At 39.5% G+C, this 27,803-nt stretch overlaps 1 protein-coding gene across 2 annotated transcripts in view; it reads left to right on the top strand.

Annotated features, from left to right (window-relative positions):
* TRPC4 (transient receptor potential cation channel subfamily C member 4) overlaps positions 1 to 27,803 on the top strand; it is a 240,270-nt gene that overhangs the window by 190,435 nt on the left and 22,032 nt on the right. The window contains exon 4 of one of the 2 annotated variants that reach the window (XM_075851740.1): positions 13,163 to 13,493. In XM_075851740.1, the coding sequence (XP_075707855.1) occupies positions 13,163 to 13,493 (331 nt within the window). Of the gene's footprint in view, positions 1 to 13,162; positions 13,494 to 27,803 lie in introns of those variants that run through there. The other variant, XM_075851741.1, reaches the window with a different exon arrangement.

Below are 27,803 nucleotides of genomic sequence, written 5' to 3'. Positions count from 1 at the left end.
GGCATACAGTTACCACTTATTCGATATTACAATTTAGCGGCCATATGTAGGCACATAGGTGATTGGCTGCATAACACTAATTTGTACTCCAATGTTCAACTGGAACAGGCTTTGGCTGGATCGGATTAGTTGACGGCACTGTTACACCTGCACTATGCTTAGCTGCCTAATAATGTTAAGTCAAGTCTGTTGCTAAGGGATACAATAGGCGCCTGGAAGACGGTGCGGAAGCTTTTTGGCCTTCCGTATGGTCTTTCTAAATTCTGGCCATTATGGGATAACCCCATGTTCCCACAGGGGAGCCAGAATAAATTATTTTCGCAGTGGAGATCTGAGGGGATCAATGTTCTGGGCCAACTCATGAATGTTGAAGAGGGAAGATGGTTTACGTGGCAGGAGTTCTCTAGCAAGTATAATTTGAGGGATAATCAGTATCTGCAATATGCTCAAGTAACAGAGTTATGTAAAACCAAAGTCCGCAATATTGATGTAGTGGAGATGCGGGGAGCATTTGATGGGATGGTGCCGCAGGGCGTTATGGGTAGAAGTCTTGGAAGTTTATATGGTAAGCTTCGGAATGTCCACCTTGACTCTTTTAGCACCTCCTGCTTTCGGACCTGGGAAGTGGAGATGGAGGATCCAGAACTCTCTAGCAAAATTCGGGAAGGGTGGGAGAGGGTGAGGAAGGTCATGGTAAATGAACAGTGGCGTGAAATGCACATCCGGCTTATGCACAGAGCGACATATGCCTTTAATTTATCCTATAGGGACGCTCCAGCACACTATCTGCGTAGTTGTCCTAAATGTGACCTACACAAAGCTAATCTACTTCACGGGATGTGGTAATGCCCACAAATTCGGGCGTTTTGGAACCTTGCTCTACAATTTATTAAAGACACCTGGGGGGAAGAGGTGCACGCAAGCCCACAGGCAGTGCTGTTTCACTATATCCCCATGGATCCAGAGGGGGGGGGGGACCACCTCTAATAGCCCGGAAAGGAATCCATATGGCATTATTGGCTATCAAGAAGTGCATCTTGCGTCACTGGTTACAGGCATCGGTCCCGGAAATGGCGGAGGTTGTGACTACTCTTAAAACTTTATTGGGATATAATAAAACGGACCTAGAAAGACACAAAGAAAGGTCTACAGAACAATTTTTTAAAACTTGGCGTATATTTATTGAAAAACATTATTCCACAGCGGAGATAGGGGTGTTAATGCGCACATTTCGACACACATCATGGTATAGTTCACAGAGTATCCAGGGCACGCTAGGCATGTTACTGGCTAGTTAAGAAACTGCACACCGAGATGGAGGAGAATTGGGGGGAGGGAAGGGGATGTTCGGCCTTGTTTTGCCTTATTCATTGCCTTGTAACTTGATGATGACAAGTAAAATGGAAAAATTATTTTGGAGTTAGAACACATTGTTATATGATGTACTTATTATTGTATGTGTGACACGTACTTTATACCTGTAACTGTTCTGACTTTGAATAAAAATATATTTGAAAAAAAAAAAAAGGAGTTAAAGGCCCATTCTCATGCTGCGACTTTTCAAACTACTGACGAATAATTGGAGGTTTAAGATTTTGTTGCAAGGATCTCATGAACATTTCCATCAGGACGATCCTCTCAGTGTCGGAAATAGGCAGAAGAGGGCCCCTGTGGATGAACAGTGGGCCACTGGATGTCCAACAACCGATTTGTCAAAATTTAGATGATAGTCATAGGTCACCTCTCCTGATTCTCTAACAAATGCCAGTTCACAAGATAATTGTTAACACGGTCCCTTACATGCAATTTAAGAAACGCTATGACAGTCTTTATAATGGTGGTCATTGACCGCTTTGCCTAAAAAAACGTGTACAGCTACAAAGACTTACACATACAGTGGGGAGATTTATTAAAACTGTCATTTGATACCCAAGTCTCAATATAAAGATCGCAGGAGTAAGATGCACCTAGTTTGGCCTACGCCTTTTAATAAATTAGGCACTTGCCGTCCGTGCACCAGAAAGTCAAATCTACTCCAGCTACAAGCTAGAGTCGATTTTCACTATCATTTGCGCCAGTTTCTAGTGTAAATGATAGTAAATTATTCACCTCACCCCTTCCTACCTTACTATGTGCAATCTAGGTGACACTTGGAGAAACTGTAATTTTGTTATGATGTGGTTGGTTGGCCCCTTGCCCAAAGAGTGGGAATCCATTGAAGAGGAATGGGGGGTACAGTTCTATTAATCGGGGAGGGTCCCAGCCTTAGTGCCCCAAGCGCTTAGACACTTACACCTATTATGTGGATAGAGTCATGCAAAGTTCCCCGGAGTGTATCCAGAAGAAAGAGAGGCAGCACACTAGCATAAGTACGAAATAAAGGTGTTTATTCACCTAGTGCAAAAGGCGATGTTTCCCCTTCTCAATGAAGGCATTATCCTTGTGACATCACCTTTATTTCGTACTTATGCTGGTGTGCTGCCTCTCTTCATTCTGGATACATTCCTTGGAACTTTGCATGACTTTGTCTGGTGGGATCTATGGTCCAGATCCTCGAGGTTCAGCACCCATTACCTTGCTCGCTGTGCAGCTCCTATCTTGCTCTATTTGAAATTTATTATGTGGATAGGTGATCATTTTCCAGTCCCTTTAACTCATTTTGATGTTTACAGACAATAAAATGAAGTGATCCTAAGAAAATTTTAAATGAGCCTAGAATTGATTTATAAAGAGAATCAAGTAAATACCTAAAGATTCACAAAATTCAATACTGAACCTTTGAAATCAGAGCCTATACTCCCACAAAAGTGGAGGTTTATCAATAGTTTTGTAGGATGCATGCATATGGAGTTGGTCAAAATGGTGTAAATTACAATACACCAAACTTAACAAAGTGGCATGATAAACGTGGTAGAAATCGTTGGGCACGTTAGACATTTTTCTCTTTCACTGCCTCATGGCCGGTATGCACATACATCAGTATTTTGAGACATAAATATGCTGCACATCTTTAATAAATGTGGCGCATTTACTACTGTCCACCCATTTTCCTTAACACTTTTCAAAACTGTCCTGGTAGAGTACATTTTCCCTCGTATGAATTAAAGGCATTTTTTATGTTGTTCTGATGGTTCTAAAACTGTGCATCTTCTGAGACTGAAAAAAAATACGTCCAAAAATGTGAAAAATTCCAACTCCAAAGGTGCCTTACGGGAAACAAAAGGGTTAAGCATTTCAAGCTACTGAAAAAGATCAGTAGGAATGTATATATTTCTAAGTAACGGGTAATATCAGATTGCACATTGACACTTAGCTTGATACCATTACATGGGGAGTGTTGGCACTTTCTTGAAAGTTGTTGCCTTTTATATAATCAGACATATGATTCTGTGTTTGACAGATGGATCACGGATGGCATTTGTTTCTTTTCAAACATTCTATATATATTGATGTTATAATCAATATGGAAACTCCCACTCACATCTATTAATACAGTATACAAGGAATCTGCATTGCACTCACTGAACTGTGTCCATATGCTCATTCCTGTGGGATTTAAAGAGAAACTACACTATGTTTCTTGTATTTACATGACTGCTTGCCCTTCTCTTCCCTGCTAGGAGAAACATGTTACCAAACTGACAGTAAAATTCACAGCTTTGATGTTATACTACTAATATTATTTTTATGTATACACTGGAGGAAAAAAAGGAGCATAGACGCCATATATCATAAGAATAAACAATTTTATTTAACACATAAATACACATAAAATGTTAAAATAGGTACAAGAGGACAAGAAGACTCTGTAAATTCCAGTATGAGCACAACAAGAAAGACTCCCTGTAGTATAATAAGGGAAAATGTATGACACTCCAAATAAAAGATTTGGGTTAGGGGCGGTAAACTCAATCATATGAATACACATATCCTGACATGGTATAATCGGTATAGCGATAAAAAGAGTAAGGATAAAGAGTTATCTGAAATGACAGTCAGTACCCAAACTGATCGGTCCGCCCTCCCCCTCTGTTAGTGGAGAGTCTTACCCATTAAGCGTTTGATAGGAGAGTCAGTCAAGTGTGCGGTGAATCCCAACTCGCGTTTCGCGGTTTCTTCCTCAAGGGGTGTATCATTGGGGGTGTAATATTATTTTTATTATTAACAGACCCGGTTCACACTATCATCATGACCGCTGTATATAATGGAGCAATGACAGAAATGCTGATCTCTAAGCAAAGAGAGGCCAAAAAAACCAGACGGACCCCGCTGACTTATAATGAGATCCCTCAGGTTTTCGGTTAGGGTTCTGGTATTTTTGACAGTAAGAATACCGGATACCCTGATAGCTCATAGCGCATATGGCAGAAGCGAATCACTGAAAGTCACTATTAGACTTTGTGTTAACCCCTTAATAACTGGGCCTAAAAAAAGCCTTATTGATGTGCTAATTTTTGATGTTTTTTGCCTCTCTGCCTTTCAGCAGCCATATCTTTTTTATGTTTTCATTGACGTGGTAATTTATTTTTGCAGCGTGAATACAGAAAAAGTAATTTCCAGCATTTTCTTTATTATTTTTTATTCAGTTCATGTTTCACACTGAATAACCTGTTAAATTAATTTTTCAGGTTATTATGGTCATGTAGATACCCATTATGTGTAGGTTTTTTAGTTTTTATGTAATATATGGTCAATAAAATATATTTTATGCAAAATAATTACTTTTTTGTGAATATTTCTTTATTATAATTTTTTTTGTTACATTTTTTTTCTAAACCCATGAACGGATAATTTTTTAACAACTTTATGTTATACTTATAGTGTATTACTGTGTCACATAACAACACATAGTGTGCCCTGACAGCAAGCTTACACAACTGACTGCCCTAGGCTCTTTCTAAATACCCAGGGTTGACTGAAGGGGTTCCCCCAGTCTCTGATTGTGTCACTGGGCTTCTGATGATGTATTCGCAGAGGGGAATCCCCTTTGATCATACCGCCATCATGGACTGTGGCGTTCAAAGTGTTAAACAGCTGGGATCAGAGTTTCTGTCGCTGGAGACTCTAGGCCTGAACCACCCACTGTCAAAAGACAGTGAGCAGTTGGAAATGGGTTAAACAATGAATTGTAATGGAGCATTGTATGACTCAGAGAAAAGAATAGTACTGTTGTATATTTTTGTGAAAACCGATCATGGCGGATCAGTGGCAGACATAGAAAAAAGAGGACCCCTGTTTATAGGCTTTGTTTTATTGTGATGATATCCCAATAGTGCTTGTCTTTATTACAGGGCTGTGTTCTATTGTAATGATGTTATTATAGTGTTTGTCCTTATTCCTATACTATGTTCTATACAGATGATGTCACAACAGCATGTGTCTTTATAAGATAATATGGTGATGTCACAGTGGTCTATGTCTACTTTTACAACCTATATACTATTTATATGAATATAATTAGTTATATTCTGTATTATATTGTGATGATCTCACAATAGTGTTTGCCTATAGTTTTAGGATGTATTTTATTGTGATAATGTAACAATAGTGTGTGGCTGTTTTCCTAGGCTGTGTTCTATTGTAATTATGTAAAACTAGCATGTGCCTTGATTTATAAGCTGTGTTCTCTTGTGATGATGTCATAATAAAATTTCTCTTTATTCCTATGCTGAGTTCTATATTGATGATGTCATAATGGTCTGTGTCGTCATTATAAACTGTGTTACAATAGATTTTGCCTTTAGTTATATGCTTTGTTCTATTCTGATGATGTCACAATAGTGTTTGCCTGTATTCACAGGCTGTGGTTTATAGTAATGAAGTCACAATAGCCTGTGTCTTTATTAACTGTGTTTTGTTGTGATGATGTCACAACGATCTGTTTTAAGTAATACGCAATGTTCTATTCTGATGATTTTACAATGGACCGCACACAATAGATTGTAATTCTGTCATAATAGTGTTAGTCTTTATTCCTTGGCTGTGATAATGTCACAATAAAGTTTGTCTTAAATTCTAGGAGGTGTTCTTTATTGATGATTTCACAATAACCTGTGCCCTTATTTTTAGGGTGTACTCATATTATAATGTCATAATAATATCTTTGTTTTATAGCTAGACTGTGGTCTTTTGTGATTGTTTTTATTGCTAGGTTGTGTTTTATTGTAATTATGTCATATTGGCCTGTGTCTTCATTAATAATGATTTTCCAATAAACTGTGTCTTAATTTTATAAGCTGCTTATTTTTATTGTATAAAAATATCAGTGTGCATGGTGCAACTTTCAAAAAACTTTTTATTAAAAATTATTTTCACTTTTTGAGATACAGCTGCTTTGTATTCTGTATACATAGCAGCTGCATCGTGTGCTAAGACCTGAATCCATCAGGTCCGCGTGACTAACAGGTTCAGTGAAAGTGGTCCTGCGTGTCTCGGACATGCAGAATTCACCTGTAATCTACCACATCTAGGTTATGAACTTAGAAAGTAAAAATTATTTGCAATAAAAACTATTTTGAAAGTTGCACCAATCACACTGATTAACACACACACACACACACACACACACACACACACACACACACACACACACACACACGCACATATATATATATATATATATATATATATATATATATATATATATACATACATATATGTATGTGTGTATAAATAAATATATATATATATATATATATATATATATATATATATAAACACTCAAGGTGTACATAGCCCTTGAGTATTTCATGGTGCTATTCAAATCAATGGGTTTACAACTGCGTTGTGTATGTCCTGCAAAAGGACCTTTAGACATAAGGTCACATGACCTTATCTCTGAAGTTCTTACTACTGCTTAGAGACCTGCTGGTCACATGACCGCAGGACTTCCAGCAGCAGCAGCAACTCCACAGAGAAGACTGACTATGTAAGTATAAGGGGATTGATTTGTTTAATGGGTCTGTATTTAGGGGGACTGAATTTAGGGGGTCTGGTGTGGGGACTGTATTTAGGAGGTTTGGTGTCTATTAGTTTAAGGGGTCTGTATTTAGGGGGTCTGGTCTGGGGTCTGTATCAGTTTAAGGGGTTTAGGGTCTGTATATTTAGGGGTCTGTGTTAGTTTAAGTGATCTGGGGTCGGTATTTAGGGGGTCTGTTTTAGTTTGAGGTCTGGGGTCTGTATTAGTTTATAGGGTCTATTTAGGGGGCCTGTTCTAGGGTCTGTATTAGGTTAGGGGTCTATATTTAGGGGTCTGGTCTGGGGGTCTGTATTTAGGGTGTCTGTACTAGTTTGAGGTCTGGTGTCTGTATTTAGGGGGTCTGGTCTGGGGGTCTGTATTTGGGGCTGTGGTCTGGGGTCTGTATTAGTTTATGGGGTCTGTATTTAGGGGTCTGTATTAGTTTTGGGGTCTTTATTTAGAGGTCTGTATTAGGAGGGTCTGGTCTGAGGTTTGTATTAAGGGAGTCAGGTCTGGGGTCATTATTAGTGTAGGGGGTTAGGTCTGGGGTCTGTATTTAGGGGTCCAGTCTGAGGTCTGTATTTATTCAGGGTGCTTGTTCTGGGGTCTGTATTTGTTTAGGGGGGGGTCTGGTCTGGGGACTGCAATAGTTTAGAATGTCTGGGGTCTGTATGAATTCTATAATCTAGTCTGTGGTCCAAATTTATCAGTCTGAGTAAAACGGGTTGTCCAGGCACATCAATAAGTCATCAGTATAAAAAACGGTCTGTGCCCGCACCACCCCTTTAATGTGTGGTCCTGGGCCTTGGTGTCTAAAATTGTGTGGAAATGGCTGCAGAAGTGATGGGCAAAAATGTCTCATCAGGAGAAGTCGCCATAACAGGTCTGCGTCAGATGAAGAAGAAAAGAAAACGCCTCCCATCAGAGAAGATGTCACTGGACCTATAGGGGATCTCCTCTCCTGACATGTCTGTTGCAGGTAATCCTTGTATTCTACATATCTCTGTGTACCCAGAGCTAATAGACAAATGCGAGTTACCATTCACATTCTCAGGAGGAAGTGTCCCTACACAGTGGGATACTGTCAGCGATGGTTGGAGACTGTCAGTATGTAGGGACACAACCCTTTGACAAGGGGAATCGTAACAACCATTTGTTAATGCTCAGACAAAAAGGTGGTGTTCACTATAGAAATGGCAGAGCGGTGGGGAAGGGGGGCCCAAATATGTGGAACAGCCCAGGGCCTATGTTCTACTTAATCCGCCACTGCCGGCCATTCAGCACCTTTTTCTACGAGTGAAGCGGCGCGATACTTTGCGCCGCTTACGTCATTGAAAGGCGCTGATTGACAGGGAAGCATTCAACCCCAGGAGACCTGCGCAGAAGAGAGTAGGTCTACATTGCTACTGGACAGCGTGGGCATGGGTTTAAGGTGAGTTTGAATAGTGTGTTATTTTATCGTAATAAAAAACTGTGTGGCATTATCCACGGGTGTGGCTTTATCTACAGGGGGAGGCTTTATCTATGGGGGGCTTTATCTACCAGGGGGGTTTCTATGGTGGGGCTCTATATACAGGAGGTGCTATATACTGGGGTGGGCTATCTGTGGAGCACTATATACAGGGATGGGCTATATCTACAGGGGGACTATATACAGGTGTGGGGTATCTGTGGAGCACTATATACAGGGTGGGCCATATCTACAGGGGGCTATATACAGGGGTGGGCTATACATGGAGCACTATATACAGGGGTGGGCTATATCTACAGAGGTGCTATATACAGGGGTGGGCTATCTGTAGAGCACTATAGGGGAGCTATATGTGGGATACTATATAGGGGTGGGCTATATGGGGGCACTATCTACAGGGGGCTCTATGGGGGGGCACTATCTACAGGGAGCTCTATGGCAGGCACTATCTACACGGGGCACAGTGTGTGTGTGTGTGTGTGTGTGTGTGTGTGTGTGTGTGTGTTCGGGACACAGTGTATGGTGCTATTATAATTAGAGGTGTAGTGTATGGCGCTATTATATTTAGGGGCGTAGTATGTGGTATAATGAGAACTTTATCTTTGTTTATAGGTGTAGAAATGTTGGAAAAGTGCAGAAATGGGCTGTGACCGGGAGAAGTCATCATAGAGGTCTGGACCGGATGGAGAAAAAGAACTAGAATCTGAGACGTCACTGGTGAGTCACTTAATGTAAATGTTCATTCTGCCTCTAATCAGCACTGTAGTCACTGTATGATCTGCAGCGAGATGATGGGTGGTATGATTGTGATATGATTTATGTTTTGTGAAACAGCAACTCCCAGCATATCCTCACCATTGTTCGGGCCATGCTGGGCGCTGGAAACAATTTAGTTTGAATCTATACGTCAGGGGGTGCACTAAATTGAGCTGTATTTGTGCTGGTGCTGTATATACTGTATGTACTGAGCTTGGTTCTGGTGTTGTGTATAGAACTATATTGCTTGTAAAATGTACAAATGTTTTTATGCTCGAGTTACATAAAAAGAAATGTGGAAAAGAAATGACACGTCGATTGGTAGAGAAAACAAACATGGCGAGTGGGAAGGAGATGTCGGGAAAAAGGTTGGGGGGGGGGGGCGCCAAACTGAATCTTTGCCCCGGGTGCTGGAGAACCTAGCTACGCCTCTGACTGTCTAATTGATAGAGATCCTTCCCTCCATTTATTGGATTGCCCTGATAGGGTATTTTTTTTAAACTAGACTACCCCTTTAAGAAGTAGTTCTACCATTACAAAGAATGCAGCTAACAGCTGATAATTCATAGCTTCACATCCAAATGATGGTGGAGTTGCTTCCTGCAGAAAACATTGAAGTAGAAAAAAAAGACATAGGTGGACAGAACCTGTCAGAATATAAAGATAAAAATAAATATTTTTTTATTTTTCATTAAGCTAATTACAACGACATTAATTGGAATGGACAGTTTCTTTCAAGAGCAGAAAGCCGACTGTGAACATCATATGTAAATTGAGAACAAAAGTTCTGTACACTAAGACTTTTAATAGAACTTTAAAATATATGTTGTAGGCTTCAAATTAAATTTGACATTGTCATATAAAATTGCTGTTATCATGTGTCTATGACTCAATTTATATAAAAAATTACTGAGATGGATAATGTATTTATAATAAGTGAACACATGAGTAACTGAAATTAAATAATTTTTATAAGACCGTGCACTTACATGATATAAAAAACTGCAAGAAAGAACTTTACAATAGTAGTGGGTCAATAAAATGCTCAGTACGGATGAGAACAAACTGGGGCTTTTTGATAAGGTTGTAGCAATTGTTCCCAGATATTTATCAGTAACTTAGGCTTCATGTACATGACCGTAATTTTTACTGATCTGTAATTGCGGATAAAAATACTGATCCATTTATTTCCATGGGCCACGGACACTTTCCCGTATATTTACGGGTAAGTATCCATGCCTTAGAAAGATTCAGAAGATATATAGACAGAAGATATATAGACGATTTGTTTTTGATTTGGGAAGGTGATCTCATAACAGCGACAGATTTTTGTCAAACATTAAACAACAATACCTGGGGGATAAAATTCACTTTTAATATACAACCAATTGAAATTGATTTTTTGGATCTTACAGTAGTTAAAACTACTAATAAAATCATTACCCGTACACATTTCAAAAAAGTTGATAGCAATAGCTACCTGGACTATAAGAGTAGTCATTACCATAAGTGGTTAAAAAACATCCCATATAGTCAGTACAAAAGAATTCGAAAAAACTGTACATTGGATAAAGACTTTAATGATCAAAGTCGTATTTTACAAAAAAGATTTAAAGAAAAGAATTACCCACAGACACTTCTCACGGATGCATATAAAAAAACAGTAACTCTAACCAAGAGGATTGTCTACCCCCTAAGAACACACCAATAAATGGAATCGAAGTAAGAGATACAACAGATATAAAAAAAGTGAAGGAGAAACAACAAACAAACTCCTTTTCCCTCAACTTCACAACAAAATATAATGCAGCACACAAAAATATAAAAGATATCATGAACAAACATTGGCATATTTTACACATCGACCCGTTTTTAAAAAATAGCCTACCAATAAAACCAATGATAACTTTTAAAAGAGCAAAAACTGTGAAGAATATTTTAGCACCGAGTCGGATCAATTTTGCTGGAAAACAAAAGATTTTTCAACAAAGTACTTTGACCCCATGTCTATACACAAAGCGCAGTTCTAAATGTAGAAAAAAAAGATGCTTATGTTGTTCTAGTATACGCACTACAGATACCTTTAGATCAAATCAAACAAAAAAGGAACATCAAATCGAAACACAGCTAAATTGCCAATCAAATTACGTTATATATCTTATTGACTGTATTTGTGGTCTCCAATATGTGGGAAGAACCATTCAACCTCTACATTGTCGACTAAATAAGCATCGTTCCAACTGCAAGAAAAAATTCCTTTTGCACAGTATCTCCAAACACTGCACTCTATCTCATAATAACGATTTTAAGTGTTTTAATATTACGCCTATTGAACATATAAATGTAAGCCGAGTGGATAGATACGATTCACTAAGCAAGAGGGAAATTTATTGGATTTATAAATTGAAGACTTTAAAACCTGAAGGTTTGAATGAAATCACAGAGATTATAATCTAACAAAACGAATTTACTCTGGATAAGTCCTACTACATAAAGATAACTAAGAAATTCGTTATATGTGACTTTATAGATAGAATTTTTATAAGAACCGGCAAAGATCGCACCGAAGAAAGGAGAGAAAAGATGTGTATATATGTATACCACTTTTTTCTACTTTTTTCAAATAATAAAAATCACAAAATCTGACTTTCTGAAAGTAACACTAAGTCTAGTGTAAAGAAAAAATCAGTATTTTTCTATGAAAATGATACAACCATAGAGGGGGAAAAAAAGACACATGAAAATGTATATACACAGAATTCGCAAAAAAACTATTTTAGCTTAATAGATATGAATCTATATAGCTGAATATAAAAATAGAATAAAGTATGTAAAGAAAGAAATTTATCCTCTAGACTGCCTTTAGAAATAACTATAAACAAGATGATACTCCATTTGTACGCTAAAACTCTCTTCACGATAATTACGCTCGAGTGTTAGGAATGCCATGGTAGTTTTCTCTCACTTTTAAAAATCTCTTTTTAAACAAATCTTCTTTTTAAACAAAAACCTTTCTTAATCATTTTTTAAACCACAATAATTTTTCCACGATATATATATATGTATATATTCAATCGCATGTATATATGTATAAGCTTTATTCTGTTTAATTAGAGTTTTATGTAATTGTTAGATATGTTCCGTTTATAATATATGGAAATTAATTATGTTTTTAACTTATATACATACATATATACTTTTTTACTTCAATTTTAAAAGTTTTGCAACTATATCCACTATTTGATACGTATTTCTGTTTAATCTGTGTACCCGACCCGGTAGTTCTTGCTCTCAACTGACCTTTCATTCGGTTATTTAACCGACACCCCACCCAGTTACGTATTTGTATGCTACCTGAGGAAGAAACCGGTCCGGCTTCGAAACTGTTCACTGCTAAACAGTCGTGTTTTATATCCAATACATCTTTTTTTACCACCGATCACTATCCTATCCTTGAGGAAATTGGATTGTATGGATGACTACTCCGATCAGTAGCGCATAGAAGACACCCGTTTTTCTGCTTTTGCTTTTATTCCTTCACATGCCTTAGAAATGACCCGCAAAAAATAGGACATGTCCTATTTTTCAGACCATTTTCCTATACTTTATAATGTGAGCACGGGTGACAGTCCGCGGCCATCCGTGGCCATAATCACGGGCCGTCAGCATGAGGCCTTAGCCGCTTGAGTATCAGGGTGTCACCAAACAGCGAATGCTAACATTTTAACAGTATATTATTTTTAGTCCTGTGTTATTTAATGTCTTAATATAACTTCATAGTGGTTTTTAACTCAGTTTTTCCAATTCAGAGCACCAAATCCCCTGCACAGACAGAGCTAAATGATATAATTCTGTCCGCCTGCTTCTACCACTAAGAGTTCAATGTATACTATAGCAAGCTAGTGACATGTTCACTTTACAGCAGCTTTCTGACATTCATGTAAATAATTTATTTTATTTCTCTTTGTGTTTTTTAGTTTGTCGCTCAGCCTAACTGTCAGCAGCTGCTCGCTTCCCGCTGGTATGATGAGTTTCCAGGCTGGAGGAGACGACATTGGGCAGTGAAGATGCTGACATGTGTAATAATAGGGCTACTTTTCCCTGTCTTCTCAGCGTGTTACTTGATAGCTCCAAAAAGCAACCTCGGACTTTTTATTAGGAAACCATTCATCAAATTTATCTGCCACACGGCATCACACTTGACTTTCCTATTCTTCCTACTACGCGCTTCACAAAATGGATACAACATAGACCAACCCGGCCCTGCACCAGCACCCATTGAATGGATGATATTACCGTGGGTTTTGGGTAAAGGAATTACTAAATGCAATACAGTCGATGCATAAATCTGTTTCCTATGCAGCTGAATTTTCACTGTTTCAAAAAGAATGTTTTAACTATTCTGCAAAAAAATTATTTGGGTAAATAATGTTTATCTATATATAAGGAATAATGTTCCCCCTGCTGTAAATTAAAAGGATATTAGAAGTCACCAAGAAGTTCTGTGACCATATAAAAGCATGAGGCCACAGGCTTTGTACATTTATATGTCCCAGAAATCCAAGGGGATTTCATATATTTTTTATAATTTATATTAGGGCAACATTATTCATTATAATACATTATAATACATACCTCAGCTGCTACAGAACCTCTTTTTAAAGTAAGGGGAGCTTTCTGTCCACCATTGATTAACTAATCACATCCTTTTCAGGTCGGCAGCTTCTGAGGTATTTTGCTGTTTTGCAAGAGCTGGGACACAGTACTGTATAAAACATACTGCAGTTGCTAAAAAATTAACTTTTTAAAAAGAAAAAGAGCGCTACATGTCAGTCATTCAGTGGTTAGCACATGCAGTAACGCAGTGACGGTTTAAGTAGACCATAGGCCCTGAGCTGTTCTCCAAATTTGGCCCCTCCGTTCCCCAATGCCACCCTGCTATGCTGTGACTAAAGTCAACTCCACCTTTCTCTGCGAGCAATGACAACTGAGTGTTACCTTTCCCTTTGTCAAAGGGCTGTGCCCCTACAAACTGACAGTTTCTAATCATCGCTGACAGTATCACAATGTGTAGGGGCAGATTTACTAATACTGTCTAAGTTTAAGACAGCGTAAAATACAGCAGAAAATGCTCCAAATTTGTCACAGCTGTGCATGATGTATGATACATTTGGCAAATATAGCTAGACATGCTAGACACATTTCCTTATACCAACTGTTAGTTGGCTTAGTTGACGTATTTTTGGTGCACAGTGTCGTATTTTGAGCGGCTACCCTTTTTGCTAGACCACACCCATTTCCCTCGAAGCTACACCCTTCGTAGAACATGTAAAAAAAGTGTCTAAAACAGTTAGAAAATGTGGAGCACAGCAATTTGAATAGCAAATCTGCTCCAATACCTTCATCCTAATGCCCCAAAATAAATACCACTTCTTGTGGTCAATACGAATCCACTTTTACTCTGGGGGAAAGGGGGGCCATGATATCAATATGTAAAAGATTACTTTACAGGTATTTGCTTAGAATAAAATTTTTCCAATTTTTTCCCCCATCCTATCTAAAATAAAAAAAAAACTATTTTGCAAATAGTCCAGACTTAAAAATGTTTTACTCTTTTATGTATACAGCTCCAATTCAGACCTGTGTGTCTCCATGGTAACAGACTACAAGCATACCCTGTGTGTAGTCTGACCCTACAGTGAGACTCCCCTACATACGTCCCTCTTGGGCTAAAAACATACTGCATTTGGTGTTTATGCTTATTTAAAATAATCTTGTGTGGTACATTATTTTTAGTATACAGTTGTGTTGAAAAGCACAGCCGAAAACACATTCATTACTGTTGGGGCTGCAGGATCGAGATGTATTCTGACCTAACATATGGCAAACATATGGACTACCTTTTGGGAAATGTTTGGCCATTAAAGTCTATGGGTATGTCAACATATAAGTTATACGACTTGCCCAGTAAATACACTAAGAGTACACTTTGTCTGTTGGTTAGCATGAAGAGGGAGTGAAGTAACACATGACTGCAGACTGCCGACAGGGTGTATTTGTAGTCTGTAAGCATGCAGAAACAACATTTTGCATAGAAGCTGTAGAAATAAAACATGGTACTTGGATACAATTCTAGGGCAGAGAACGGAATCACTACCCTGGGTGAAGGAAATCCTAGCTACGACTCCTGCCCTCTTGTAATGAAGGTATTTACAACAGCACTCTTCTTCCTTGGAGCCTGTTCTTCCAATCTACTCTCTCTTTCTCCACTAAAGTCAAAAAGCTACATTGATAAAAATTACCCATTGAGAGAACAAAAAAGTTTCTTTATAAAAGTGCTAATTACAAAATTAGATACCACTGTATAGAATATAACTGTTTATATGATGATAAAACTGACTTTTCTGCTACACTGATTTAAATCTGCAAATCCAGAATTGTGCCCAGGCTTTACGACAATAATACACTCTGCGATATTCGCTCTATGTGATATACCAGTGACCAGGGTGAGATATAAAGATATCTCTATCAGTGTTACACAATAGTGGTGTGAATATTACACAATGACAGCAGTATTATCGCTCTGGATCCCGTTAAGAATAATATAATTTTGGCCCTTTAAAAGATGAACACTATGTAAGATATGTAAGGAAGAAGAAATTATCCAATCAGTTATTAGAAAAATGTAGCATTATTTGTGATCCCTGGAAAGATTTTTATAGAGACTTCAAAAGCTTTCCGCTCCTCAGCTGGAAGTCTTGCCGGTTGTTTTTTTAGTGTCACACACTGGGCTGAATAGACAGACATGAATTCAATTTATATCTAACAATTTAAAGATTTGGACCAGAGTACAAGAAAAAATAATGCTGACTTCTGCACTGTCACATTCCATCTTCACATTTTTAGATACATGTCCCCCATGTACTTTTAGAAGCATGTGTCAGAAAACTTAGGTGACAAAGCAATGAAAATTAAATGTAATTATTTAACAGAATAAGCACTATTTTATAGAAAGCCATTCTCCCGGCGAAAGCTAAAAACAACAGCAGAAGAACCTTCATAAATTAGTTAAACTCGACTCCAACTTTTATGTGTTTAAGTGATGGAGGAGAATCATAAATATGGTGTTCGGATAGGAAGTTGTAATAGTTGTTCTTCCGCAAAAGTGGACTTGAGTATAGACTAGCGGCGTGCTTGAAATGCCCTTTGTTGCTAGTTGGGCATTCTTGTTATGTTTTGCATTGTGCTAAAGATGTTCTAACATGCTTTTGTTCACAGGTAACCGTGCCTTTAAGAGTTGTTGAGATGTTTACTCTGTTTTTAGATGGGCATAGAGGTCTGGCAAGGTCTCTAGTGCAAGAGGGAAGCTAGAGGTATTGCTAGCACTGGGCAAGGAGGGGTTCTGACTCCAGTACCACACATTAAGTCAAGTCAATTCTCTGCTTTTGTTTCCTATTTTGCTATGGAATAAATGCTGCAATGAATATAATAAACTTCAAAGGCAAAATTATCATCAGAAGATTACATATTATTTATTAAAACAAATTTGTAAAAAAAACTAACATTCTTCTCTCCCTCTCTCTCTCTCTCAATATATATATATATATATTAGTATTTATTTATTTATTTTGGGGGAGAAAATATATGTGGCATGGCATGTGCAACTTCTGTCTTAAGACCCAAGTAATGCCCCTGGGTGAAGCTAGACTATATAGGAGGTGTTTTGGTGCACCCCAGACTGTTGAATGTGTATTGTAGAACGAGTGTCGAATGTGTATTGGGGTAACAAGTTAGGTTAGTTATTGTCTCAAAGGTGTTTTTTAAAGATTAAAAAAATTCTGTCAGCTACTTTTGGCAAAAACTAAGCTCATACACACCATAAAATCCCCCACTGCTCGGATGGCGGCGTGGCCCCTGCCAGTCTCTGTTTAGTGATAACTTGCTGTACTGACACATGACTGCTGCAGCCAATCATTTACCAACCACAGAACTGTCCATGTGGAGGATTTCAAAAAATTTAATAAAACAATTGGACAAAATATGGGTCATTTTTTATTGTTTTAGATGGCACTGGTATGTGAGTTGTACAGTTTAGAGGAGAAACGCAGTCAAACTCTTCTGATATTGCACAGAAGATCCCAATGGTGAAGTCCGTGAACTCAGACCATTACTTATTCCCTGAATAAAAGGGTTTAAGGCTGTGTTCACATATTGCAATCATATCATTGTTTCTACTATGGTACCGTGGTGCTATCAATAGAACTGCAACTTGTGTATACAACTTCATAGGACACTCAAACCCCTTTGGCATTTCTCAGAGATTTCTGTTACTGGAACACATAATCCTAATAGGGTCAACGACTAGAATATTTTGTGAGATTTTTAGAATCAGAAATCTCTCCGCAGTGTCAAAGAGATTTGAGTGCTCTACAGAGTGAACAGTTAGTCATGAGGTCACTGAAGTAAAAGATGCTTAAAACAGACATTGCAGTTACTCTAATATTAATATAAATCAGTTATTTCAAGCCGTTTTAGTCATTTAAAACATTAGAAATATATTCTTAAAGGTGTCATACACTACCAGTGGTGGTACCCACACTTTATAACATACGTTCTTTAATTTTTTTTCTGTGAGTGGCCGTAAATGTCGTAGGCAGAAGAGAGTCTTTTCTGTACCCTGTCTGAAGGGCATGGTAGAGAGCGGGGAGCTGTTGCATTGACCTCTATATAAAGAGATTAATGCTATGTTCACATGGGTCAGATTTGCTTCAGAAAACGCCAAACCTGATTCCGCAGGGAACTCCGACTGAAAGTCCCCACTAAATCGTGTTTGTTCTGCTGCAGTTTTTCGGCAGGATTGTCAGCTACGGACAACAAGAGAGATTGAAAAATAACCATACTCACCACCCCTGGCCAGGGCCGCCATCAGGGGGGGACTGGGGGTACTGCAGTGAGGGGCCCGGGCATAAATTTTAAAAAAAGGGGCCCGCACTCTGCCGCTGGAATTAATATACTTACGGCAGTGTGACTCTTACGATTTCATTTCGGTGAAAGGAACAGGTCCCATCACGAAGCAGGGGCCCGTTCATTACATCAGAATAAAATCGTAAGGGCCCGCTGGAGAGTGACATGTGCCTGCCCCTCCTCCTCCGCAACAGCTGACAGCGTGTGGGGAGGAGACAAGGGGTGGAGACATCACAGCAGCGGGAGTTATGAGCTCAGCCTCGGAGGATACGTCCAGCAGCAGCAGCAGTCGTCGTCTTCTTCTTCTTCAGACACAGTGAGTACTAAGTTATGTCTGTGTCCGGCTGCTGCTGCCCGGAGCCTCCTGAAAAAATCTCCTCCTGCCCCCATAGAAAGTAAATATCTTCCCCACCTCTGTATTATGTTAACACTGCAGCATAGGATTGTATCAGCTCTACGGCTCTTATCTCCCGTCCTGTGTAACATGTGGCAATAAACCTGTCTTCTCCCTCTGTTTACACAGGACAGGAGAAAAGAGCCGTTGTAGAGCTGAGTGATACAATTCTATGCTGCAGTGTGAACCAATACAGATGTGGGGAAGAGTTTTGCTTTCTATGGGGATGGGGTAGAGTTAGATGATAATGGGGGCAGGGAGATGATAATGGGGGCGGGGAGATGATAATGGGGGCAGATAGATGATAATGGGGCAGGGAGATGATAATGGGGCAGGGAGATGATAATGGGGGCAGAGAGATGATAATGGGGCAGGGAGATGATAATGGGGGCAGGGAGATGATAATGGGGGCAGGGAGATGATAATGGGGGCAGGGAGATGATAATGGGGGCAGGGAGATGATAATGGGGGCAGGGAGATGATAATGGGGGCAGATAGATGATAATGGGGGCAGGGAGATGATAATGAGGGCAGGGAGATGATAATGGGGGCAGATAGATGATAATGGGGCAGGGAGATGATAATGGGGGCAGGGAGATGATAATGGGGCAGTGAGATGGCATTGGGTAGGGAGGGAAATGATGCTAGAGTGGGAAGGAGATAATAATGGAGGGCGGATGGCACTTGAGTAGGGATGCACGATGCATCAAAACTTCGATACAGTTTCGATACCGTGCACCCCCAAACGGTTCAATACCGTTATTTCATGTATTTCGATACTAAGCTGTGCGGCCGCACAGCTCAATATTGTAATACATGAATGTATGAGAGCGGAGCTGCGGCTGTGTAACACAGTCACGGCCCTGCTCCGGAGTCCTGACATGTGCGCGCCGCCAGGATTATGTGATGCGGCCAGCGCTGCACTAATGAGCGGCGGCACTGAAAACAGAACATGGCGGGCGCACTACAAAACACCCCCACATGTTCTGTCTTCAGTGCCTGAACCGCCGCTCATTAGTGCAGCGCCGCCCGCATCACCTCGTGCTGACCGCGTGCGGGGCGGGGCGATGGTTGTATTACACAGCCGCAGTCCCACTCTATAAAGGCAGAGATCAAAGAAACCTCTCATCTCTGTCGCTATTCCCCTGAATGCTGCGATCAAAGCTGACTGCAGCATTCAGGGGAAAATAAGAAGGGGGGATGCCCCTTGGATCACGTCACAGGAATCCCTGTGACGCGATTGAGGGACATACCATATATGGGCAGACAGCCCAAGGTCCAATGAAGGACCCCAGGGCTGTCTTACCATATTTCCTGTTAGGGCATACTCAGGTCTGTCCTAACAACTGCCTGTGTACTATCCGTATATAGATATATACCAGTACATTAAAGTTTCAAAAAGAAAGTAAAAACATAAAGTAATGTTAAATTAAAAAAAAATACACATACACCTTTTTTACAAAACACATTAAAATAAGTCTCAATACATAAAATATTCACATTCAGTATTGCCGCGGCCGTAATAACCTGCACAACAATTTTTTTGCATCATTTATGATGTGTACGTTGTAAAAAATAAAATAAAAACTTCTTTCACTTATTAATGTGAGGCACGAGGTATTATGAATTTTGAACCTCCATGTGCCTCACATTAATAGTAATTAACCCCATCATGTACCTTACACATTAACCCTTTATAATTGAGGAACATGATGGGGTTAATTACTATTAATGTGAGGCACATGGAGCTTACATTTACCATCACACCTCGCGCCTCACATAAGAAATGGAAGAACTGGTTTTTTTTTTTATTACTGTTGGCAAAGTATCGCTTTGTTATCGAAATCGCAATACTACACAAAGCATCGGTACCGAAGTCCAAATTCTGGTATCGTGACATCCCTCCACTGGAGGAGGCATTATACAATGGGGGGGGTAATAATTGGGTGAAAAGTGATGATATCTGAAGGGAGGTGAGAAATTATACATGGGGAGGGGTAGAGGAAGGAGAGAGTATACCTGGGTAGGGGGAGAAAGCTTATACCGGAGGCATAGTTAGCAACAGTCCTGAATTTGCAGGGACTGTCCTGAATCTAAAGAGGCAGTCCCGGCAAATTACTGTCCCAGACGTGTCTCAGCCACTGCCATATTCAATTGTATCTGCGTCCACAGGATGCAGATACAATTGAATACTATGGCAGAGCAGGAAAGTATCAGCTTCCTGCTCTGCCATTCACCCATCCAGGAGCGGAATCCCCGGCCAGAGAGTTGCCGACACTCTGGTCGGGGATTCCTCTCCTAGAGGTAGCCCCTGAGGTCACTGTCCATATATGGACAGTGAGGTCAGGGTCTCCTCCTGGACTGGAATCCCCTGTAGAGAGTGCCACACACTCCCCTGTAGTTAGCGCCGAACATACCCCCTGTAGATAGCGCCACACACACACTCCCCTGTAGATAGTGTCACACACTGCCCCCTGTAGATAGCACCACACAATCCCATGTAGATAGCGCCACACCCACCCTGTAGATAGCGCCACACACTCCCCCTGTAGATAGCGCCTCACCCACCCCTGCAGATAGCGCCACACACAGCCCCCTGTAGATAGCGCTACACACAGATAACGTGTGTGCAGCGTGTGAAGAGAATGCAAAAGCATCATCCTGACATGCCCGTGGCGGTGGGAGATCTTAGGGACTACATTTTGGTGAGTGACTCTGCTGTGTATAGGGCTTCAGTGCAATGATTTTTGTTTATAGTGCCCTCCTACACCCTGACAGATTCTACATACACACACACATACACACACACTCACTTTCCCTTTTTGCCCCCCACAGAGCCGCTGTCTCTTGTCTCTTCCTTGTCACTCCACAGAGCCCCTGTAAGGTTGCGTCTCCCCCCTGGCTACCACTGCTACCTTCAGTTCTCCCAGCCCTGGCACTTAGTTTCTCCCCTTTGCCCTCCGACACCCACCTCCTGTCTCTGCCCTGCTCCTCCAAAGAGTTTTCTTTTTAATGTGCCCTACCTCCCGCCCCTTTACATTTCACACCCCCTCCTAATAACGAGGGGGGCGGGGGCCCAGACTCATTGGCAGTATGGGGCCCAGAAATTCCTGATGGCAGCCCTGCCCCTGGCGCTCCTGTAGTGACGCCTCCCTGCTCCCTATGACTGGTCTCTGTGCAGACCTGATCCTGGAGTGACGTTTTGTCCCATGTGACCACTGCAGTCAATAACACGCCAGATGGGACGAAACTTCAAACTGCGCAGGGACCAGCCGGGGAAGCAGGGACACATTGCAGGAGCTCTAGGGGAGATGAGCATGGTATTGTTTTTTCTTTTAAAGTTTACATTGGTGTCTTTATTTTTCTACTTGCGATTTTTGCTGCAGAAATGCAGCTATACCGCTGAAGGGAAAACGCGACATTTGGCATTTGTTGCAGATTTTCACATCGCCATTGAATTTAATGTGGAAATGAGCAACTATTCGTCAGCATAAATTGACAGGCTGTGGATTTAAAAACACGCAACGCAGGTCAATTACTGCACAGGAATTTTCCACCGTGTGTGGATGAGATTTGATAAAATCTCATCTACTTTGCTGCTGCTATAATACGCTGTGAATTTTCTGCCGGCAAATCCAGACGAAATATTCTGCAGCAATTCTGCTACATTTGAACATAGCCTAAGTTGTAATATCTCCGTGTATAAATCATATTTTGATCTTGTGACTTAGGACTCATGCACACTATCGTGATTTTCTTTGTGTGCTATCCGCATTTTTTGCGGATAGTACACTGACCCATTCATTTATTTTTGCGGATAGTACACTGACCCATTCATTTCTATTAGGCCAAGCACACATCATTGTTTTTCCGTTGTTCCGTTCCGCAAATTATAGAACATGTCATATCCCTGTCCGTTTTTGTGGACCCGTGCCTCCATTTAAGTCTATAGGTCCACAAAAATAACGAACAACACACGGAAACCATTTGTGTGCTGTCCGTTTTTTGCGGATACATTGCTAGGAAACACCTGGTTACGTGACCTTCTTATGGGTATGGAACGAATAACAGACAGAAACAACACAGCCGTATTATATGGACATACAGATTGGTTGCGGAAGCAACTCGGAGGCATTACTGACCCAAATCCCAAATACGGAAACTAGGATCTGTAGTTTGCGGCACGATCAACTGCAATGGTCATGTGGACGTAACTTACACACAGAAAGTAATAATCACACGGAAAAACTCAATTATTAATGTGATTTAGAAAACTCACATTTTCCGCTTAGATGATGCCAAGAGGAAAATATACAGGGTATGAATATTTAATGCTAGCTAAACTTGTATCACCCCTTATAAAATGTTTAATAGTTCCTTCATTTCCCTAGCAACACAGATGGCATTTTGGAAGACGCTTTCTGTTCTTATTTTTTTGTAGCAATAAGATACAAAGTTAAATAATTACATGTGGAACAAATGTACAATTAAAATGACGCGTGTAGACTATTCAGACCTATATTTCCAGTGGAATGTATATATAAGAGCATAATGTCAAATATTCCATGTATAAGAAGCTGTGATCCTACTGTGTATTATGTATAAAAACTAGTGTCAGTTGCAAAAGTGACAACAGGAAGTGCCGCCATATTGTTTGTCAGCTTTGAATTATCCAAGTAATTAATAATTAAACTGTCACTTAATAGACTATGCTGACGGAACGACTATTTATCATGAGTTGCTATGAAGTTAATTCAAAATTGACAACCAATATGGCCGCACTTCCTGTTGTCACTTTTGTAAAAATATCTCTGTAAGTAAAATAATCATAGGCTGCTATTTTAACTTCTTATTTACTAATATGTGGTCATATTCGATAAATTAAATTTCATCTCTCGTTGTTCTAGCGCAGGTTTGAAAATAAATTGATCTAAATGGTTATATTAAAGGCTATGTACATCTTTGCATAAACATTTTTTTTTAATAAATCAATGTTTTTAGTGATTTCAAACAATTTTTAAATTGACTTCAATTATTTTCTATTTTTTTTACTGAACTTAGATGTGATCATTATTAGCTGGAACTTAGATGTGATATTTATTAGTTGGATCCTGTGAGACAGGCAGAACCGGCTTTCAGCAGAGCCGTCAGAGCAGCTGACCTGATGGAATCGGCTATGACTCAGGATACAGCATCTATGTATACAGGATACATAGAAGCTGTATCTTAAAAAGTAAAAAAAATAAATATTAAAGTCAATTTTAGGACGGATTCACACGAGCGTGTGTTTTTTGCGCAAGCAAAAAATGCGGCGTTTTGCCTGCGCAAAAGGCACTTAACAGCTCTGTGTGGCCTCGGCATATGATGCGCGGCTGCATGCTTTTCGCGCAGCCGCCATTATTATGACACTCCGTTTGGATGTTTGTAAAAGAAAAGCACGTGGTGCTTTTCTGTTTTCATTCATCCTTTTCACAGCTGTTGCCCGAATCACGCTGTTCGCACGGAAGTACTTCCGTGCGGCATGCGTGGTTTTCACACACCCATTGACTTCAATGGGTGCGTGATGCGCGAAAAACGCTCAAAGAACGAACATGTCGTGACCAACGCTGCGTAAAAATCACGCACATGTAGAGCAGAAGTTGGCGACCTTAGGTAAAAAAAACAATGTGCATTCGTGTATGTATGAATCCCGTCCAGCAGCCCTGGTCTCCAGTTTACTTCTATGAAAAGTTTTGGATTTCGCTGGATTCCTGTTGCCAGAGAGCAATGCATTGTGGGAGCTCATATGAGAATTAGGCTATGTTTACATGGTATCGATGGCCAGCAAATCTGTAGTTGGAGCAATGGAGCTGATCAGCGGCTTTTCAGCACGGAATCCGCGGCTATAATGAACAGCTTGCAGATTTTAAAATTTGCTGCGTGATCATTATTCTGTGTTAATATTATTCTGAGCGTGTGAATGGGCTTACACAGTTATTGCTGTACAATTAAAAGCATATTAATGTCATATTAGATTTTAACTGTGAAATGATAGTGGATGAGTGACGGGTTCTGCTATCATACAATTTAAAGGGGTTGTCCATTTTGGTTACCCAACAGTGAACCCCCAATGATTAAGTTTTTAGGTGTAAGATCCCTTTAATTATACAATTCTGCAAAATTAATTAGAAATATTTAAGCAGGCGATAATAATGTACATGATGTTCTCAATGAATAATACTTAGATAAGAAATAATGTTCAGTGTTTTTATCGCTATTTTTTATCTGGTCTATAAAAATAGAAGATGTGATATACTGTGAGACTGTTGTAAGAAGACTTGGAAAAACATTTCCCTATGTTGTTCAACTCATTTTTTACTTTCCCACAATTCTAAAAATATATTAGCTAAATTGGGTGTAATCTGTTTGAGCATCACTCTGTAATAATCCATAATAAAGGATTTTACTGATATTTTTGCATTTAAACATTATATATTTTTACAAGTTTTCCCCTAGGGGCATAGAAAACAGCACATCTAGGGAAAAACCCAGTCCGATATATGCATCCATTGAAACATGCTGCATTTTTTTTTTAAGTAAACATAAAGAAACCTTCATATACTACCTTATTTTTAGATGGCAATATGCATGGCCCCATACATGTGACCATACAAATATGGTCCTGTGCATGACGTCTTAAAGTGTCCACCGTTTAACACAATTTTAGGTTGAAAATTCTGTGCTGATTAAATTCATAATATATCTTTGTAGCAGTCAGAGATCTGTTTACCTTTTTTCATTGACCATCACTTGAGATGCCACCAAAATAATTTTTATAGGTGGCACAACTGATAAAAATAAATGCTACTGATTTCTGAAATTTGCACTTGACATTGCTATCTAGCAGGTCCTGGTGTTCTGTGGTGTGGACTGTGTTCCTCAAGAGTCATGCGCTTTATTACGTAATACAGGCCACACTATGCTGTACAAGAATCTGAAAGGCTGTATGCATAAAATAGACCCACCCCCAAATAATAATAAACATAGTGACTAAATATTACCACCATATCGTGACTGAATAACACCACCATACCGTGACTGGATAACACCACTATAAAGTGACAAAATAATACCACCAAACAGTGACTAAATAAAACCATCATATTATTACTAAATAACAACACTATACAATTACTAAATAACACCCCCATACAGTTGATAAATAACACCCCTATACAGTTGATAAATAACACCCCCATACAGTTGATAAATAACGCCCCTATACAGTTGATAAATAACACCTGGATACTGTTAATAAATAACACCTCCATACAGTTGATAAATAACACCTCCATACTGTTGATAAATAACACCCCCATACAGTTAATAAATAACACCTCCATACTGTTGATAAATAACACCCCCATACAGTTGATAAATAACACCCCCATACAGTTGATAAATAACACCTCCATACTGTTGATAAATAACAGCTCCATACTGTTGATAAATAACACCCCCATACAGTTGATAAATAACACCCCCATACAGTTGATAAATAACACCTCCATACTGTTGATAAATAACACCTCCATACTGTTGATAAATAACACCCCCATACAGTTGATAAATAACACCCCCATACAGTTGATAAATAACACCTCCATACTGTTGATAAATAACACCTCCATACTGTTAATAAATAACACCTCCATACAGTTGATAAATAACACCCCATACTGTTAATAAATAACACCTCCATACTGTTGATAAATAACACCCCCATACAGTTGATAAATAACACCCCCATACAGTTCATAAATAACACCTCCATACTGTTAATAAATAACACATCCATACAGTTGATTAATAACACCTCCATACTGTTGATAAATAAAACCCCCATACAGTTGATAAATAACACCCCTATACAGTTGATAAATAACACCTCCATACAGTTGATAAATAACACCCCCATACAGTTGATAAATAACACCTCCATACTGTTGATAAATAACACCCCCATACTGTTGATAAATAACACCGCCATACTATTACTAAATAACACCACCATACCATGACTAAGCAACACTACATTACCGTGACGGAATAATACAGTACCACAGTACTGTTACTGAATAAAAACCAGTGCAGGAATACCAAATTTACCACCATACTGTTAGTGAATATTACCACCACACTGAGACTGAATACAGTGATCATATAGTGGTTAGATTCCACAGGCGGTCTACAGATTATAACCTCACTGTAGACTGGACAAATTGATAAAATACTGATCAGAGGCAGTCAAAGGCAGAATAAACAATTAAATCCATTGACTTACAAATGACGTCATCTCTGATTGGAGTCATTCGCTTTCCCCGTTTTCTCCACCTGTCCCAGACCGCCATGGCGACTACTTCCACCTGCAATTCGCCTCTGCAGAGTTTTCTGTACAGACCTCTAAGCTTTCATAGCACATCCTCAACCTCTTCAGAAACCCCCCAACTTGCTGCTGCTTTTAAAATTGCTATCCTGCTATTACCCCTAATAAAGTGTCTACTGTGCTGCTCAGTGCATTCAAATACTGTACTGCAATAAAAGACAGTGCCTCGCAGTAAACAGTGCCGTACACATAGCGCCACCCTTTAATGTGCACTACAGTAAATAGCTCCATACAGATATTGCCCTCCTAAGTGCCCAATATAAAATGATGTCATGTTTAGTGCCTCATATAAAGTTGTTCCATAAATAGTGCCCTATGTAAATCTCACACTGATGACATCATTGCATTATATCAGCCAGTGTGCAGTAAATCAGGACCCAGAATAAGCTGCCCTTAAACAACCGAGTTACTAAATTGATTCAGACCCAAAACCAGACCCCAAAATGAATTCAGAGCCCAGAACTCCTAAATGATTTCAGATTATAGACCAGACCCCTAAATTAATTGAGGCCCAAGACTAGACCCCTAAATTAAATCATACCCTAGACCAGATACTTTAAATTAATTAAGACCCAGACCCCTAAATTGAATCAAACTGAAGATCAGACCCCTAAAATTAATCAGGCCCCAGATCAGAAAAAAATAAATTCAGAGACCTTCGATATACTGCCCAGTGTCACCTTGTGCACCGAACCGCTGTGCCTTCTGCAAAATACAACCGTGCATAGACATATATTTAAAACATTTCATTCTAGCTCCCTGCTGTTACCACTAGGTAGAGCTTATAAGCTTACTGCATACTGTATTATTATTGAATTGAATGCATAACAGTATG

The sequence above is a fragment of the Rhinoderma darwinii genome, chromosome 2 (genome assembly GCF_050947455.1).
Source record: "Rhinoderma darwinii isolate aRhiDar2 chromosome 2, aRhiDar2.hap1, whole genome shotgun sequence".
Taxonomy (NCBI): Eukaryota; Metazoa; Chordata; class Amphibia; order Anura; family Rhinodermatidae; genus Rhinoderma; species Rhinoderma darwinii.
The sequence above is the reverse complement of the archived record's forward strand: the minus strand, read 5'-3'. Positions and strand labels throughout refer to the sequence as shown.